We start from the raw sequence: 15,779 nt of genomic DNA, 5'->3' as shown, positions 1-15,779 counted from the left end.
ACTAATAGCTTAAGCTTTTGGCCTAGTGGTAAGCATTTGATCTTGAAATTCTACTAGTATCAGAGCGAGGTCATAGGTTTGAGTTGCCCTATAAGCAATTCCGAGGAGGAGAGAAGGGGAAGGGATTATTGGGGTTATCATTCTTTTGTGTGCTCCATTGGTAAATTCCCGAGGCTTAACATCCTGAACCATTGACACCTAGATGGTGTAGCCCCACATGTTCGCTTGCCGATAAGTGTGGGGTTCTAGGCTGGTAGACTTTGAGGGAATAAAGTTGTGCCTCGACTAACAACTTAAGCTTTTGATATGGTGGTAAGCACTTGATCTTTGAGTTTTACAAGAGGTAGGTAAAGAGAGAAGGGGTGCACACGTACATTATTTATCTATGTATTTATCTAATACATGTAACTACCAATAGATTGATCGATTAATCGATCATCTTAGTTGTTGTTACCATGATCACTGGCATCTCGCACTCTATTACATCCATATACGAGAACTACACTCTTAAGATTTTGCGTCTTTGCAAAATCAATCACTTAAGGGACGTTTGATATAAGAGAAATTTTTAGATTCTTCGGAATATTAGATTGAGAATCTACATTTCCATATTTTATATAACTTTTTTAAAAAAAGAATTATGAAAAAATAGCATTCTAAAGATTTATTTTTAATCAACTTTCCCACAAAAAATTTCTATAGGGGGGTTGGGAATTTTGAATTCCCATGGACTAGGGAAAGTTTTTAATAAATAAAAAGATTAAAACACCCATTATCTTCTTATACAAATATATATTATATATATTATATATGCACACACATATATATAATGTGTAAAAAAAATGAAATTTTTTGACTTCCTAAAAAGATTGTGAGTTCTAATATTTTATATATTAGAAGAAATTTTTAATTTTTAAATAAAAAATTAAATAAGAGTAATTTTTAGAAAATAACATAGATTCTCATAAATGTTGCATTTAAATCAAACATAAGAATGCAAGATTTTCAGAAAATAATACCCAATATTCTTGATAATTTTTAAAGCTAATCAAATATAAAATTACATAAATTATTAAGAATTAAAGATTTTCAAGAGTATTCTCATAAATTATGAATTTTAAAAATTTAAAAATTTCTCATATGCCAAATATCCCCTTAAAGTAAATATTTTTCAGCTTTTTATCTCTCTTTGATATTTTCATGTTGGCTATACAACTATGGAGTTGATGAAGAGGACTAAGACGAGAGAACAATCATTCTTCTTTCTCCAACTCCCGTAGTCCCTTGGTATCTAAATTTTGCATTTCACAAGTCAAATTTGATGCCCAAATTTCAAATGAGACCTCTTTTCACAACTTCTCTATTTTAATATATTTTCTATGCATATTTTGCTAAGTTCAAACAGATAATTAGTGTCTATCATTTTTACCTAATTTTTTTAAGAATTTAAAAGAAGTTTCTCGCAAAACATTAGCGATTCTCAACAATTTATAGTGACATTTGATAACCTTAGTTACCGTAGAGTTGAAAAATAGGTAGGCCAACTCGACCTAGCTTGCAAAGGAGGTGGGTCAGTCCGGGCCATGGACTTGCAAACAGGGCATTTGAGGGTTTGCAATAAGAAGGAGATTTATTGGGTTGAGCTGGGTTACGGGCCACAAAACTCTAGCCCGGCATGACTTGTATTCTTAGGACTTGGCAGGGGCAAGTTTGTTTGTTATAGTATCGAGTTGAGCAGGGTTAGGCCGGGAAGTAGGCAAGCCTATGGGCCGCCCGACTCATTTGTCAATTCTAAATTGTCGTCGTTAATTTTTATTTATATTTTAATTATTTTTTATGCTAATTGAGTTTTTTAGAAAAATGTTTAATTAAAATAGATTTTTATTGAGTACAATTGGCATTGTTAACCCTAAAAAAGCAGGGAAAAATAAAAATATTAGTGAGAAAAATCAAACCTATAAAATCCAAAAATCCTTCCATGGTTTCCTCTCTTTACCCATTGTTTGCTCAAAACGCTCTCTGCTCTCTCTCTCTCTCTCTCTTCAAAGACTCGCAGGGAAAGCTACGTGCCAATTCTCGACTACTCGGTAAAGAGAGAGGGGGAGAGAGAAGGCGGTGCGAACACATTCTCTCTCTCTCCATATCTAGCTGATACGTGGAACGTGCGACCGATTGATCGATTGATTGATCGTCTCCGGCACCGGCGTATCGTACTGCAGATTCGAGAACTCAACCCTTACATTTTGCGTCTCCGCAGAACCAATTGCTTGAAGTAAGTCTCGTTGAACTTTTGCCTCTATTGGATATTTGCATGTCGATTGTAATGTTGTGGAGTTGATAAGAGGATGGGGAACAAGAAGCGAAACGTCGCGGCTCCGAGCTCTAAAGCGGCGCCGGCTGATGGCGATGGAGGCGCGGCGTACGAGAGTGTTATTAGTTCAGTCCAGGTGGAGCAAAACCTAGGTTCGAGTTCCTCACTCGAGCAACGGAAACAGCAGAGTAAAGCGGTGATCGAGGCGTCCGTTGCCGAATCGGACGCTTCGTCTTCCTCCAGAGTCAAGCTCGAATGCAAGCGGGCTCTGACGGCGCTTCGCCGGGGGAACCATACGAAAGCCCTAAGGATTATGAAGGAGACGTGCGCGAAACATGAAAACTCGGTGCACTCGGCCTTGATTCACCGGGTTCAAGGGACGGTGTCTGCCAAAGTTTTTGCAATTATAGATGACCCCATCGCAAAACAGCGACATTTGAAAAATGCTATCGAGTCAGCAAAGAAAGCAGTGTCATTGTCACCTAATTCTGTTGAGTTTGCCCTTTTTTATGCCAATCTGTTGTATGATGGGAAGGAGTACGAAGAGGTGCTGCAGGAGTGTGACAGGGCTCTGGCCATTCAGAATCCAGTTGATCCTGCCAAGGAGAGCTTGCAGGATGAGAGCCAGCAGAGTATTGCAACTGGTGAAGCCCGGATTGAACATGTACAGAAAGAGCTCCGGTCGCTCATTCAAAAGGCAAACTTAGCTTCTATTTCGTCCTGGATGAAGTTTCGGGTGATTTCCACAAAGGGGCCTGCAGAGGATCCAATGGAGCCAACGTCGTTGCAAGCAAGGCGGCCAAATGAGATCAAGAAGGCAACTAAAACGCCAGAAGAAAGAAGAAAGGAGATTGAAGTTCGGGTGGCTGCTGCAAGACTGCTGCAGCATAAGTCAGAGACTCCCCAATCACAAAACGATGATGGTAAGGCTTTGGACTCATCGTCTGGGTCCGTTCATAGAGTGGGTGAGCGGCGGAGGTTTGCAACTACAAGGAAGAGGGCGCTTTCTGCAGAGAGAAGGGCCCGGGTTCGGTCATATTGGAATAACATCTGCTTGGATACGAAGAAAGACTTGCTTAGAATTGTGATCTCAGAACTTAAATCCCATTTTAGTTCCTTGAAGGATAGCTCGGCAAATGAAGTCCTATCAGAAGCTATCTCGTTTGCTGAATGCAATAGAACATGGAAACTCTGGATGTGCTGCCGCTGTAATGAGAAGTTTGCGGACTTTGAATCGCAGATGCAGCATGTTTTGAGGGAGCATATGGGGAATCTCTTTCCCCAAATGCAGCCACTTTTGCCTCAAACTGTTGACAGTGAATGGGTTGAAATGCTTCTTAACTGTTCTTGGAAACCAGTAGATGTCGATGCTGCAGTAAAATTACTTGATGAGCAGTTGAGTCCCCAGTTTCCTGAACTTCTTGATGAGTCATACCCAAGAAATTGTACAAAAGAGTTTGACTGCTTGGCTGACAAATATTGCTCTGAAGATGCTTGGGATTTGCCCCTTCAAAAGGGGAAGTTCTGTGATACTTGTAATGGTGATAATGTGCAGGGAAAAACCTATCAAAAGGTTTCTGACATTAGGCATAGAGAATGTGATGGGAATCTGATTGGCAAGGCATGTGTCCTTCCCAATTTGTGGCCTTTGTCTGATGATACAGAACGTGCAAAGCTCCTTGAGAAAATCCATCTCAATTTCCAGTTGCTTATTGGGCATAAATGCCTTGCTGCTAGTCACGTTCACAAGATAATGCGAGATGCAGTGAATGAACTACAGGGCCTTGCCTCTATTTCTCGTCTCCTCAACTATGGCATTGACCAAATACCTGTATGCATCTGCTTCTTGGGAGCCGGTGAGCTTAAGAAAGTACTTAAATACTTGCAGGAGTTGTCCAATTCTTGTGGGTTAGGTAGATATTCTGAGAAGAGTAGTTCATTTGACTATTCTGGTGCTGGCACTAATGGGACTGAAATCGTGGAGGAGATAGTTCTCAGTGAAGATGCATCCTATCTTCTTTTTGATGAGCACTTCTTGGCTTCCAGTCTTGCTTCCACCTGCCATAGTATTGACACAGATGATGCTTTCGGACCAACTTCCACCAGTGTTGGCTATAAAAGTTCAGTTCTACTTGATGCAGATGCTTTTTTGTCCTGGATATTTGCTGGTCCCACAGCTGAGGAACAACTGGCTTCATGGACACACTTGAGAGAAGAGAAAGAACATCAAGGGAGGGAGATTCTACAAACGCTCGAGAAGGAACTTTACCAGCTTCAGGGCATTTATGAGAAAAAATGTAATCATTTAAGCTATGAGGACGCACGGCAGGCAGTGGAGTCCCTTTATCTTGAAGAAGGAAAGAAAAGGGAGCATGTAAGAGAAGTTGTTTGTCAGAGTTATGAGTCTGTGACTGTGTTAAGAAAACGACGAGAAGAACTTATCCAAAGTGACAATGATATAATGTCTAGGAGGAACAAGTTTGAGTTAGATGCAATATCAAATGTTTTGAGAGATGACAATGATATAATGTCTATGAGGAACAAGTTTGAGTTAGATGCAATATCAAATGTTTTGAGAGAAGCAGAAGCCCTGAATGTCAGTCAGTTTGGATCTGAGGAAACTTATAATGGTGTAACCAATCATCTACGCAACTTGGAATCCAGTGAAGGTGATGCTTCAGGAACGAAGAAGTATCTGCATCAACTGGACTCTTGCATAGAAGTTGCAATCCAGAGGCAGAAAGAACAAATAGCCTCAGAGGTTAGTTATGCTTAGGTCTAGATTCTCTCTAATAATCATGGTCATAATAACAAGCAACAATTAATAAAAAATCTTGGGGTGTACTTTTTGCTGCGTTTTCTCATTTGCTCACTCCTGCAGCTCGGCAAAATCGATGCGATAATGATGCAATATCTCACTGAGTTGCAGCAGATGGAAGCTAAGCTTGAGCAACTATCAGCCCTTGATTATCGGTCAATATTAGTGCCCCTTACAAAATCTTTTATCCTGGTCTGTCTGCGATTTGTTTTCCTTTTCAAATGTTCCTTACAGTTTCTCCATGCTTTATTTTTTGCTTAGAATTGACTTATTTTTGTGATGCGAGTCTTCCTTTCCAGGCACACTTGGAGGATCTGGCCAAAAAAGAAGCAACTGAGAAATCTGATGCTGCTAGAGAAGCATTTTTAGCAGAACTTGCTCTTGACAGTAAAAAAGGCATTGCTGGAAGGAGTTATAGTTTGACACATCCACATGAAAAGATGAAGGACAAGAAGAAAAATAAGGAAAACAGGAAAACCAAGGATTTAAAGGTTAGAGCTGTACTACCAGGCTTGTTCTTCCTCCATTGATGATGTTGTTTTGCTTCTATGGATTGACAGAGTATACACAAAATGCTTGACCCTAGGATTAACACTATTAAGACTTTTTCAGGCTACTGGCAATAATGAGCGTATGCCTTGCTATGAGACTGCTGATGGGAGGTATGTACATGCGATTTCTGATGATATTCCTATCTTTAATGGACACTTGGAACTGGTCACTTTTTAATGTTCTGCAAATGTTGGTCATGATCCAGTTCGTCTCCAGTGGCATCCAATGTAGATGACGCAGGTTCCAAAATTGTTGAATCAGTAAGTGTTGATACCTTAAAACAGCAGGAAGAGGAACATAGGCGGAGAATTGAATTAGAAGCAGAGGAAAGAAAGCTTGAAGAAACTCTGGAGTATCAGAGACGCATCGAGGATGAGGCTAAACAAAAGCACCTGGCTGAGCAGAAGAAAACAACAGGAACCATTCCACATAAACACAGCAATAGTGATCAAAACATACATGAGCAATTAAAAGATTATAAGCAGGTGATTATTCTTGTGCCGAGGGCAGATTCCCCCTATTATAGTCTTTTTGTTAAAAAAAAGTACAGAAAGGGGTTCTTATTTTTGGTTGTTCCTATTCTGGAATTAATTTTTTGCAAGGATTATTAGAATTTTGACTGAAATAACCGAAATTTCTTTAAAAAATGTGTGCTCCTGAAATTTTGGGTATGATAGTTCCATTTAGATCTATAGGGAAATTTACATCCTTGCAAGTTTCTAGGGACCCCTGATCCAGAAGAATGGATCCCCAAAGGTTTTAGAAAGTGTGCCTGTCAATACTGATAGAGCTGCAGAAGGGATTGGTAATATGCATGATCACCATCAAACAAAATGTGAACAAGGTTAGCAATTATATCAAAAGGTTCTGGGGTAATTGTGATTGTTCAGGTGATGCATTTGTTACCTTTCTTATGCAGGCTTACCTGATGGAGAAGAAATTCATGAAAATGGTGCTTCCTATTCCGATCGGCGGATGGGAAGAAAAGGTAGACGTCAGAAGAGTTCCACCAAGTTGCTTGATGCAAAATATCAAGCTTTGTCATCTGAGAAACAAAACATTGAAGTTGCAGAAACTATAGTTAAGGATAGTCCTGATGGTGACAGCTGTAAGTTCTCCTCTGATTTTATGCCATGGGGCATCTATCTATTCACGCTAGGTCAACACCCATGTGATAGATGGGATTGGCTTTCCATCTTGTTTATGGTTTATAATTTTATATATTTTAAAGAATGTAAATTAATTGTTTTTGTTTAACATTATAAGATGGTTGCTTCTAGCCCTTAAGTTCTCCTCTGATTTTATGCCATGGGACATCTTTCTATTCATGCTAGTTGAAGCCTGTGTGATAGACTGGATTGGGTTTGTATTTTTTTTTTCTGGTTTAATAATTTCATATATTTTAAGGACTGGAAATTTAATTGTCTTAAGTTTTCATTTAACAGTATCAGATGGTTGTTTCTTTCCCTATGTGGATTGTTAATTACATTGGTCAACATTGCCCAGATTCCCATTCAGTGCCATGTAGGTTTAGGTCATTCTTTGGGTGAATAAAGAGAATCTACTGCTACAGATGTTTTATGTATGCTATGTTGTTTATTTATTTTTGTCTTTCCCTTTTCTTTTAACAAATACTACCAAGTGTTGGTCTTATGACATTCATTCCTGCCGTTGTACTGAATTCCTTCTATCTTCTCTTCTTCTGTGTTCATGTGCATGGGCCACATAGATTGTAAGAAATATAGCGCTGGTTTCCTGTAACTGATAGTAGAAGCCAAAGTTGGTAAGAATTCAGAAGCAAAATTAGAAAGTGGAGTGTAATGTGTTGGAGATACAATGAACTGTGCCACAAATTGTTCACTTTGGTAAAAAAAGGGAAGATGACATGAATTGTACTTGCTAAGCGTACAAAATTCACTAACCTGAATAAGTTATAGAGACAACAGGAAAAACAAAGTCTTAAATCTCACTAAGTGGGGATGGCTTCATGAATTCTAGACCTCTAACCTTCTCTATCTATAGCCATATCCTCTTTTAGGCCATTAGATGCTATGTCACATTTTGGTCTAACTCCTATTTACTCTATCCATTTCATCCACTCATCTCAATATGCACCTATTGATTTTTTTCTCACATGTCCAAACTATAGTAATTGTACCTTTTGTATTTTATCTTCAATTGGCATCAGTTCAACCTTAATACATATTGTTTCTTGTTTTGTTTTTTTTTCCTTGTATGGGCACACATTTACCATATTATCCCCATCTCAACTACACTCATATTTTGTGCATGTTAGTACTTAATTTGCCAACATTTTGAGCTATATAACAAAGATAGTTTTATAGTTATTCGATAAAAGTCCTCTTTTAGCCTTAAAAGGATTTTAAGATTACAGAATAAGTTATAATGGAACAATAATTAGAAAGAAGATACTAATAGCAATTACAACAATAATGGTCCCTTTTACATATGGTTATGTATATATAGATAGGTGTTATGTATAGAAGCTTATAGATGCATATATGTATCAAATAAATGTATTTGTGCATGTATGCAATACTTGACCTTAATAAAAACTGAACCATCACATACATCTTCCCTTACATAAACTCTAAAAGTACATCATCATCTTCAATTGCACCTTTCCCTAACCTAGTTAGGGTTGGTGACGCAACATTTATAATATTTCTTCACTTGTAAAAGTCATATTGACAAAACAAATCCATGCAAAAGAACAATGTCGCAAAATTTTACCCTAGATGTCTTTCCTAACGCAACCCTCCAGCCAGGGAATTATGAGATGAAATTCCAACACCACCTTCATATGAAAAAATTTCATGAGATGGTGGTGAATGAAGATAATTGATATGTGTGTGTTCCCTCACTTAGTTGATATTATGAAATCAACCTTTACAACATTAAAACATAATTCACAAACTCTAAAAATACATGAACGTTTTACCATTAATACTTTAGTTCATCTATTTCATTTTTATTAACATTACCGTTTAGGCTTGATCTTTTGTTCTGCATAATGAAGAAGACAATGAGAACTATTAACTCCAATGATGAAGATGACTTTCTTAATCTTGACTAAATCATTAAAAATGAAGTAAAAGGCCATCTTTTGTTCTTTTTTTTGGGTCTCGACAGTATTATCTAGTAATTTAGTTGCAGTTATTATGCTATCTTCTTATTTTTGATTGGGTGGCACTTGCACTTCGTGCTTAAGTTCTAGAAGTCTTCACTGGTTCGAGTTATAAAAACAGCCTCTTTGCTAAGTAAATGTAAGATTGCATACAAAAACAATCCTCATCTAATCCTTGCAAAGCAGGGAGCTTTGTACACCAGGGGCGCTTTTTTTATTGGTCAGTGGCACTTAGTTTTTCCTTATAGTATACATGGAACATGGAAGTTATGTTTGAGTTAAAGTTGAAGATGGAATTCGTCTTTCATTGCTCAGCAGTGAACTAAAACCAAGCTTATGAGCTTATTATCTTAGGTTAAAACAGGTTAATAGGATCCTATTTTTACATCTCCTTGTGGCCACACACACAATCGAAGAAAAAAAAGGAAAGAAAAGAGAGAGAGAGCGATAGGGTTTCTCTTGCATATCAGCATAGTGGTAGCGCACACCCTTTATAATTGTGTTGTTCTGCCTTGGATGTGAGCACTCTTAGACCCACATTGATGATTCAAAGTGCTTGACCTTGAGATAAGGACCATTCAATGCACATTATCATAGCTTACTCTCTTTTCAATCAGGGTTTTGGAATTTAACTCCTCTGTAGGATAGGTGGGGTATATTCAGGTGATATTTGTTGTTGATCCAACATTGAATTCACAAGACATAAACATAGGCCACAAAAATTCTTATTCAAATCATGACTCGTTACAGTTCAGGCTTGATCGAACAATTGTAATAGAATATTCGTCGAGGAGAGGTATGATAAAATAGACCAAACACTAAACTTTAGGAGGAGGATCTTCTAGGTCTGTTTCCTTTATTTTCTTATTTTATAATTTTGTAATAATGTAATATTTTCTCTTAATATTATAAATCATCTTTAACGCATTTGTATATTTGTATTCCCTAAATAAATTATCTTTAGCTACTTCAAAAACTAGCTTATACTGCCCTCATGGATTCCTCTCTATTAATCGATCCTTTTTTTTTTTGGACTCAAAGGTACCTAATGTCAATAATTGCCTACCTACATATTGCCATTCTCATGAACATGATTAATTAATTATGAGAGGAATTGATAGATCCGCTTGTCGGTGTTATACTTTAATTCCCGTAAACCCTGGTCACAGTTTATTGAGTTCTGGGTGAATTGGCGAATTCACTTTTATTAGCAAACCAAGCAATGACATTGAGCTGAAAATTGAACCTTGACAGCATTTGTTGTTTTGTTGACCCCCATTGTTTGGACTGCAAGATTGTACATAATTTCAAATTGGTCATAAAACCAATATTATGGACATGATAACCCAACTCTGGAGAGTTTATTCGCAACTCTGCCTGCGTCATTCTCCAAGTCCCCTCACCCAGGCATGGGGAACCAACAGTTTTTGAATTTGGAGTAAATTCATGTTGAATTTGCAAATCACTTCTATTAGCCAAGAAGTTATTGATGATCATGAGATACAAATTTAAAGTCTTAGTTTACTTGTCTTATTGTATTCCTATTAGCACTATATTTTGTTTTGCTTTTTTCTTCTTAAGTGGGCCCAATTTTTTTCAAGTAGGCCCATATTCTTCTCCGGGGGGGCCACACTTAATGCACCTTTGACAGCTGATGCTTCTAGCTTTATTGTCTATTGTACATAACTTTTTGTGATAGATAACATGCTTTAAATTTTCTGCTTAGGTTTAAAATTGAATTGCCAATTGGGGAAAAATATTGAAATTGGACTGATGAACCAAGAATAATAGAGCCAAAATAAGTAATAAGAAGCCATATCTTAAAGGTAACTTTTAAATTAAATATGTAAATAACATGTAAATTGTAATGATAAAGTACTTCTTAGCTGTTTAATTTTCTCTATTGTATATTTTATATGGATATAACTGTACAATAGTGATCCCTTTACTACTAAGTATATATCAGATGCTCTCGCCTCCTGCTGTCATGCTTTCCTACTTAAGTATATATCAGATATTCTCGCATCGTTCTCATGCTTGCTTGGTGAATCATTTACTTGGGTCATGCTTAAAGTCGTCATTCACAGTCTGGACGTTGTGCTAGGTACAGCTCATGAATATATGATTGCTGAAGTTCTAATTTAGGAGGCAGCTGTAAATGAGGAGGGTGAAGATGGAAGGGGGCGGGGGATTCTTAGTGCCAACCAAGTGGTTTGGCTAAGCCTTTCTTTAGATTGATTGTGATCTGTTAGACAATATCATCTATATAGCATAGCTTTTACTATTGAAGTTCTCATATTAGATAAGCTAAAGGAAAATATCATCTAGAATACTATTATTTTTTAAGCTGAAACCAATATCATCTGGTTGGCTTTGGTGAAGTGTCATCACAAAGTTTTACCTGTTGTAATGTATTACATGCTTGAATAAACTATTTACATTTTCTTAGATTGGCCTGTTTGTGTTGTTATATTTTCCGTTAAAAGATTTTGGAAACAGCAGGTCAATGGTATTGTCTTTTCCAGTTATCACCCATGAGCACCCTTCAGTGAAATGCTTTAGCCTTTAGTTTATGCTTTCTGCAACGACTCCCCCCCCCCCCCCCCCTCTTCTCTCATCAACAAAAATCAAATTGTGAGTCATAAGGAACGAACTTGTTGAATGTTTACTTGGCTCAACTAGATAATCCTTCTTTGGGAGATAATGGAATGAAGACACTAAGGCAATTACAAGCTGAGGAGGATGAGGAAAAGTTCCAAGCTGACGTTAAACAAGCTATGCGTCAAAGTCTTGGTAATTATCTTTCTTCAGTTGTATAGTTACCTTAGCATAATATATATATATATATATTTTTTAAAATGTTCCAAACCGTATCAACTTTCTACACTCTAAAAGATCTACCATATACTTCCAGCTGTTTGGGACATGTGTGTATCACTGTATGTAACATGTCATATTGGTTAAGTTTCTTAGGCCTCGTCTACTATTGATCTCTGTTTTAGAGTTCAATCCTTCATGAGAGACAGTTGAGGTCAATAAGGTGAATTTAGATTCAGCCCTGTTTTACCTGCCCCAGCATTAGTGCTTTGGGAGCAACTTCTTTGAAGTCTCTTGCTTGTTCTTTCAAGTTATTGAAGCGAACTTTTCCCTTGTATTTCTCTTGTTCCCCAGACACATTTCATTTACATCAGAAATTGCCCTTGCTCACAAGTTCATCACAAAGGATGCCCTCTCATGTGGATGATTTAGATGCTTCAATTAATGAAGTCATGTGGCAACCTGTGGATGGGGCAGATATATGTGGTACTGGGCTGAAGAATGAAATTGGAGAATACAACTGTTTTCTAAATGTTATCATACAGGTGAGTCAGAAAATTTTTGAAATTTCTACAGGCATAAGTAGTTTTGTTTGGCCTTCTCTGGCCCGTGATTTACATTTCTCATTGTGAAATTTTCAGTCGTTATGGCACTTAAGACGGTTTCGAGATGAATTCCTGGGGCTATCAACATCAGCACATGTTCATGTTGGAGATCCTTGCGTTACATGTGCACTACATGATATTTTTACTGCCTTGAGCATGGCATCTACAGACATGCGTAGAGAAGCTGTTGCCCCCACTTCTCTTAGGGTTGCTTTAAGCAACTTGTATCCAGATAGTAATTTCTTCCAGGAGGTCACATAACTGCTTTCCATACCTCTTGCTTTTAAGGCCTTATAGTTCAATTTTTTGTTTTCATTATATGCTCTGGACCCACTGATTTAGATCCAAGGTATTTGTTATGAAAAATTCTGACGACTATTGTTTTGACTGACAGTCTCAGATGAATGATGCTTCTGAAGTTTTGGGAGTAATATTTGATTGCCTTCATCGTTCATTTACATCTGGTCTGGATGTTTCGGTAGAAAATAATTGCACAAGCTCTTGGGACTGCAATAACACTGCTTGTATTGCCCATTCTCTTTTTGGAATGGACATTTTTGAGAGAATGGATTGCTACAACTGTGGTTTGGAGTCCAGACACCTGAAGTACACTTCTTTCTTTCATAATATCAATGCCAGTGCCCTAAGAACAACCAAGGCATGTCTCACTGAATGATGATTGTATAAAATAATTATGCTATTTGCTAGTGAATTTGGATAGGTTTATTGATACAGAGATCTTTCTTTGCCTTTCAGGAAATCTGTGCGGAATGCTCCTTTGATGAGCTTCTAAACCTTGTAGAGGTGAATCACCAACTGGCTTGTGACCTGGAGGCTGGTGGATGTGGGAAGCTTAACCATATTCATCATATTCTTTCAACTCCACCACATGTTTTCACAACAGGTGACTGCAAAGTTGTTTTAAAATTGCTACTCTGTTAACCAAGGTCAGTAGTGCATTTTGTAAGAGATTCTGAATTTGGATTTGCTCGTACCTTGCAGTTCTGGGCTGGCAGAACACTTGTGAGAGTGCTGAGGACATAACAGCAACACTGGCAGCTCTAGCTACTGAAGTAGATATTGGTGTCCTTTATCGGGGACTTGATCCACAAAACAAACGTTGCTTGGTGTCAGTGGTATGTACATTGCGCCACTTAAACCCGAGGTTTTATGCATGTTTAGAGCTCAACTCTTTTTTTCATTTTTTACGATATAGGAGATAAATTTGCCTCTATTGGTTGTTTTGAAAGCTGTTTATGTTGATTGGTTAGTTGAGGACGTAAGGGCCAGAGCAGTTTCGACAGTTATATTGATATTCTGTTGAGTGAGTTTCTGCAAGTTGAGTAGTAGAAAACAGAAATACCTCATGATAGAGCAGTGCACCCTTAAAAGGAAGCAATACTTTTCTCTCACTTATCTGTAACTATTTTGATAAAGGCACGTTCCCTTGACCTTTAATTTATATTGTTAGTCTATGTAATACTACATTATAGAATTGGTGGGTACACCTGTATTACAGATTTGATAAAGTTAAGTCTCGGTAGGCTCCAATTATGTTGTCTGTGTAATACTACATTCTAGAAGCACTAGTACGGACATGTTTTTTTAACTATTTGTTAATGATGTCAGATCTTCATATAAACCTGTGTTGAAAATTGAATGTAAGCCAATTGTTTCCTCTTTAGCTTTGGCTTGGGTTGTTTTTGACCTCTCTTGTCCCTTCTCTTAATTATTCAATTCACTTCTTCCCCTCATATCGGTTTGTTTTGGATGCACAATCATATGGTAGCTGCTATTAATTTCTCACAAACGCTGAAAGTTGTGTCTCTTTTTATACTGCCTTGAGAAGAGTGATAAAATGTCAATCTGGAATGATCTCTACTACATATATGCGAATCTTAGAAAAATTGTTGGTTATTCACGACACTGGACAAGAATCTGTCTCATTACTTCTTTCAACTTTTTCTTGTCACCTTCAGGTTTGCTATTACGGGCAACATTACCATTGCTTCGCTTATAGTCATGAACATGAACACTGGGTGATGTATGATGACAAAACTGTAAAGGTAAAAAAAAAAATGTTCACCGGGCGGGCATTACTAGTTTTCATTCTGCCCTACTTATGTTTAATTTTAGCTTGACCACCTGTATCGATATTCAGGTAATTGGTAGCTGGGACGATGTTCTCTCCATTTGTAAGCGAGGACGTTTGCAACCTCAGGTTCTCTTCTTCGAGGCTGTAAACTAGTTTCTATCTCGAAGTTATCAATCAGTTGGTGTGCGTGGCTTTGCTGCGAAGTACAGCTTGCAGTCTTCAGTAAGAAGTCATAAAATTTTGAATATAGAATCAAAATCTGTGCTATAGATATATCAATAGGAGTTCGTTAGGGGAAAACTGGTTGAGAATAAATAAAAAAAAAAATTTGAAAAAGAGAGAAAGGAAGAAAGTTTTGTCTTTAGAAAGAAGAAAACAGGTGATGGAATTGGAAGACACAACTGGGCAGAAAGTTTTAGGTTCTTGGTACTGTTTATTTAAAGTACTCTTTGTCTCGTCCTGTAAATGGGGCTTCCTTCTATTCCTTCAATCTTATCTAATAAAAGGTGGTTTGGTAGAAGCGGACAAGGATTTCCAGGTAAATGCCCCAGAGCATACAACATTACAGCAGAAGCAAATACTCTCTCTCTCTCTGTTATACGGAGGTTTTGTACCCAAAAAAAGAAAAAAAAAAAAGAAAAAAGAAAAAGGAACAGATGGAAGGACCCTTTTGTGGGTTTTTGTTGGGTGTAGGTCACTTACTCTCGGGCCAATGGAAATGGAATTGGGGATTGAAGACTCTTCTTACCTCATTTCGGTCTATTTTTTGACATGTTTTGGACTTTTTCCTTTACTGGGAATGATTGTCAATTTCCCGTTATATGTTGGATGATTCCAGGGAAATATGTTCATATGTTACATAAATCTTGCTTTTTGCAAAATTTTAAATAAAGATTTCAGAAATATCCAAGTCTAAGACATGATACCGACGTATTAGCTTGTGTGATGTCTATAGCCCTGACTCATTAGCGAACATATCGATGTCGTAATCTCGCTGAGGTAGAGTTATATCTTATTTTGGTAATTGTGTATTTTACGAGTGATTTTGTTTTTAGTTTTATTTTTTTAAAATAATTGGACATTTATATAAATTATTAAGAATGAAAATTTTTTAAAAGTATTCTCATAAATTATAAATTTTAAGAATTTAAAATTTTCTTATGTACCAAATGTCTCCTTAAGTAAATATTTTTTAACTTTCTCTCTATTTGATATATTTACGTTGGTTATAAAACTATGGAGATGATAAAGAGAAATAAGAGGAGGGAACAATCATTCTTGTTTCTTCAACCCCCTTAGTCCCTATGTAAATTTTGCATTTCACTAGTCAAATTTGATGCCCCAATATCAAATGAGGCTTCTTTTCATAACGTATCTATTTTTGTGTTTTTTCTATACATATTTTGCTAAGTTTAAATGGGTAATTACTGTCT

At 37.1% G+C, this 15,779-nt stretch overlaps 1 protein-coding gene across 8 annotated transcripts in view; it reads left to right on the top strand.

The window, feature by feature from the left end:
* The first annotated feature begins 1,985 nt into the window (after positions 1-1,985).
* LOC127790750 (uncharacterized) overlaps positions 1,986-15,779 on the top strand; it is a 35,275-nt gene continuing 21,481 nt past the window's right edge. For 2 of the 8 annotated variants that reach the window (XR_008020817.1, XM_052320403.1), the window contains exons 1-14: positions 1,989-5,072; positions 5,193-5,321; positions 5,429-5,620; positions 5,742-5,791; positions 5,887-6,166; positions 6,405-6,525; positions 6,601-6,789; positions 11,512-11,622; positions 12,001-12,191; positions 12,288-12,503; positions 12,646-12,909; positions 13,008-13,155; positions 13,254-13,387; positions 14,231-14,317. Coding sequence is in view for 6 of the 8 variants with exons in the window: in XM_052320403.1 (XP_052176363.1) it covers positions 2,346-5,072; positions 5,193-5,321; positions 5,429-5,620; positions 5,742-5,791; positions 5,887-6,166; positions 6,405-6,525; positions 6,601-6,789; positions 11,512-11,622; positions 12,001-12,191; positions 12,288-12,503; positions 12,646-12,909; positions 13,008-13,155; positions 13,254-13,387; positions 14,231-14,317 (4,839 nt within the window). In the remaining 2 variants the exon portion in view is untranslated. Of the gene's footprint in view, positions 5,073-5,192; positions 5,322-5,428; positions 5,621-5,741; positions 5,792-5,886; positions 6,167-6,404; positions 6,526-6,600; positions 6,790-11,511; positions 11,623-12,000; positions 12,192-12,287; positions 12,504-12,645; positions 12,910-13,007; positions 13,156-13,253; positions 13,388-14,230; positions 14,318-14,412; positions 15,276-15,779 lie in introns of those variants that run through there. The other 6 variants (XR_008020816.1, XM_052320402.1, XM_052320404.1 and 3 more) reach the window with 6 other exon arrangements.

The sequence above is a fragment of the Diospyros lotus genome, chromosome 14 (genome assembly GCF_014633365.1).
Source record: "Diospyros lotus cultivar Yz01 chromosome 14, ASM1463336v1, whole genome shotgun sequence".
NCBI classification, from domain to species: Eukaryota; Viridiplantae; Streptophyta; class Magnoliopsida; order Ericales; family Ebenaceae; genus Diospyros; species Diospyros lotus.
This window is presented reverse-complemented; position numbering and strand designations above follow the sequence as displayed.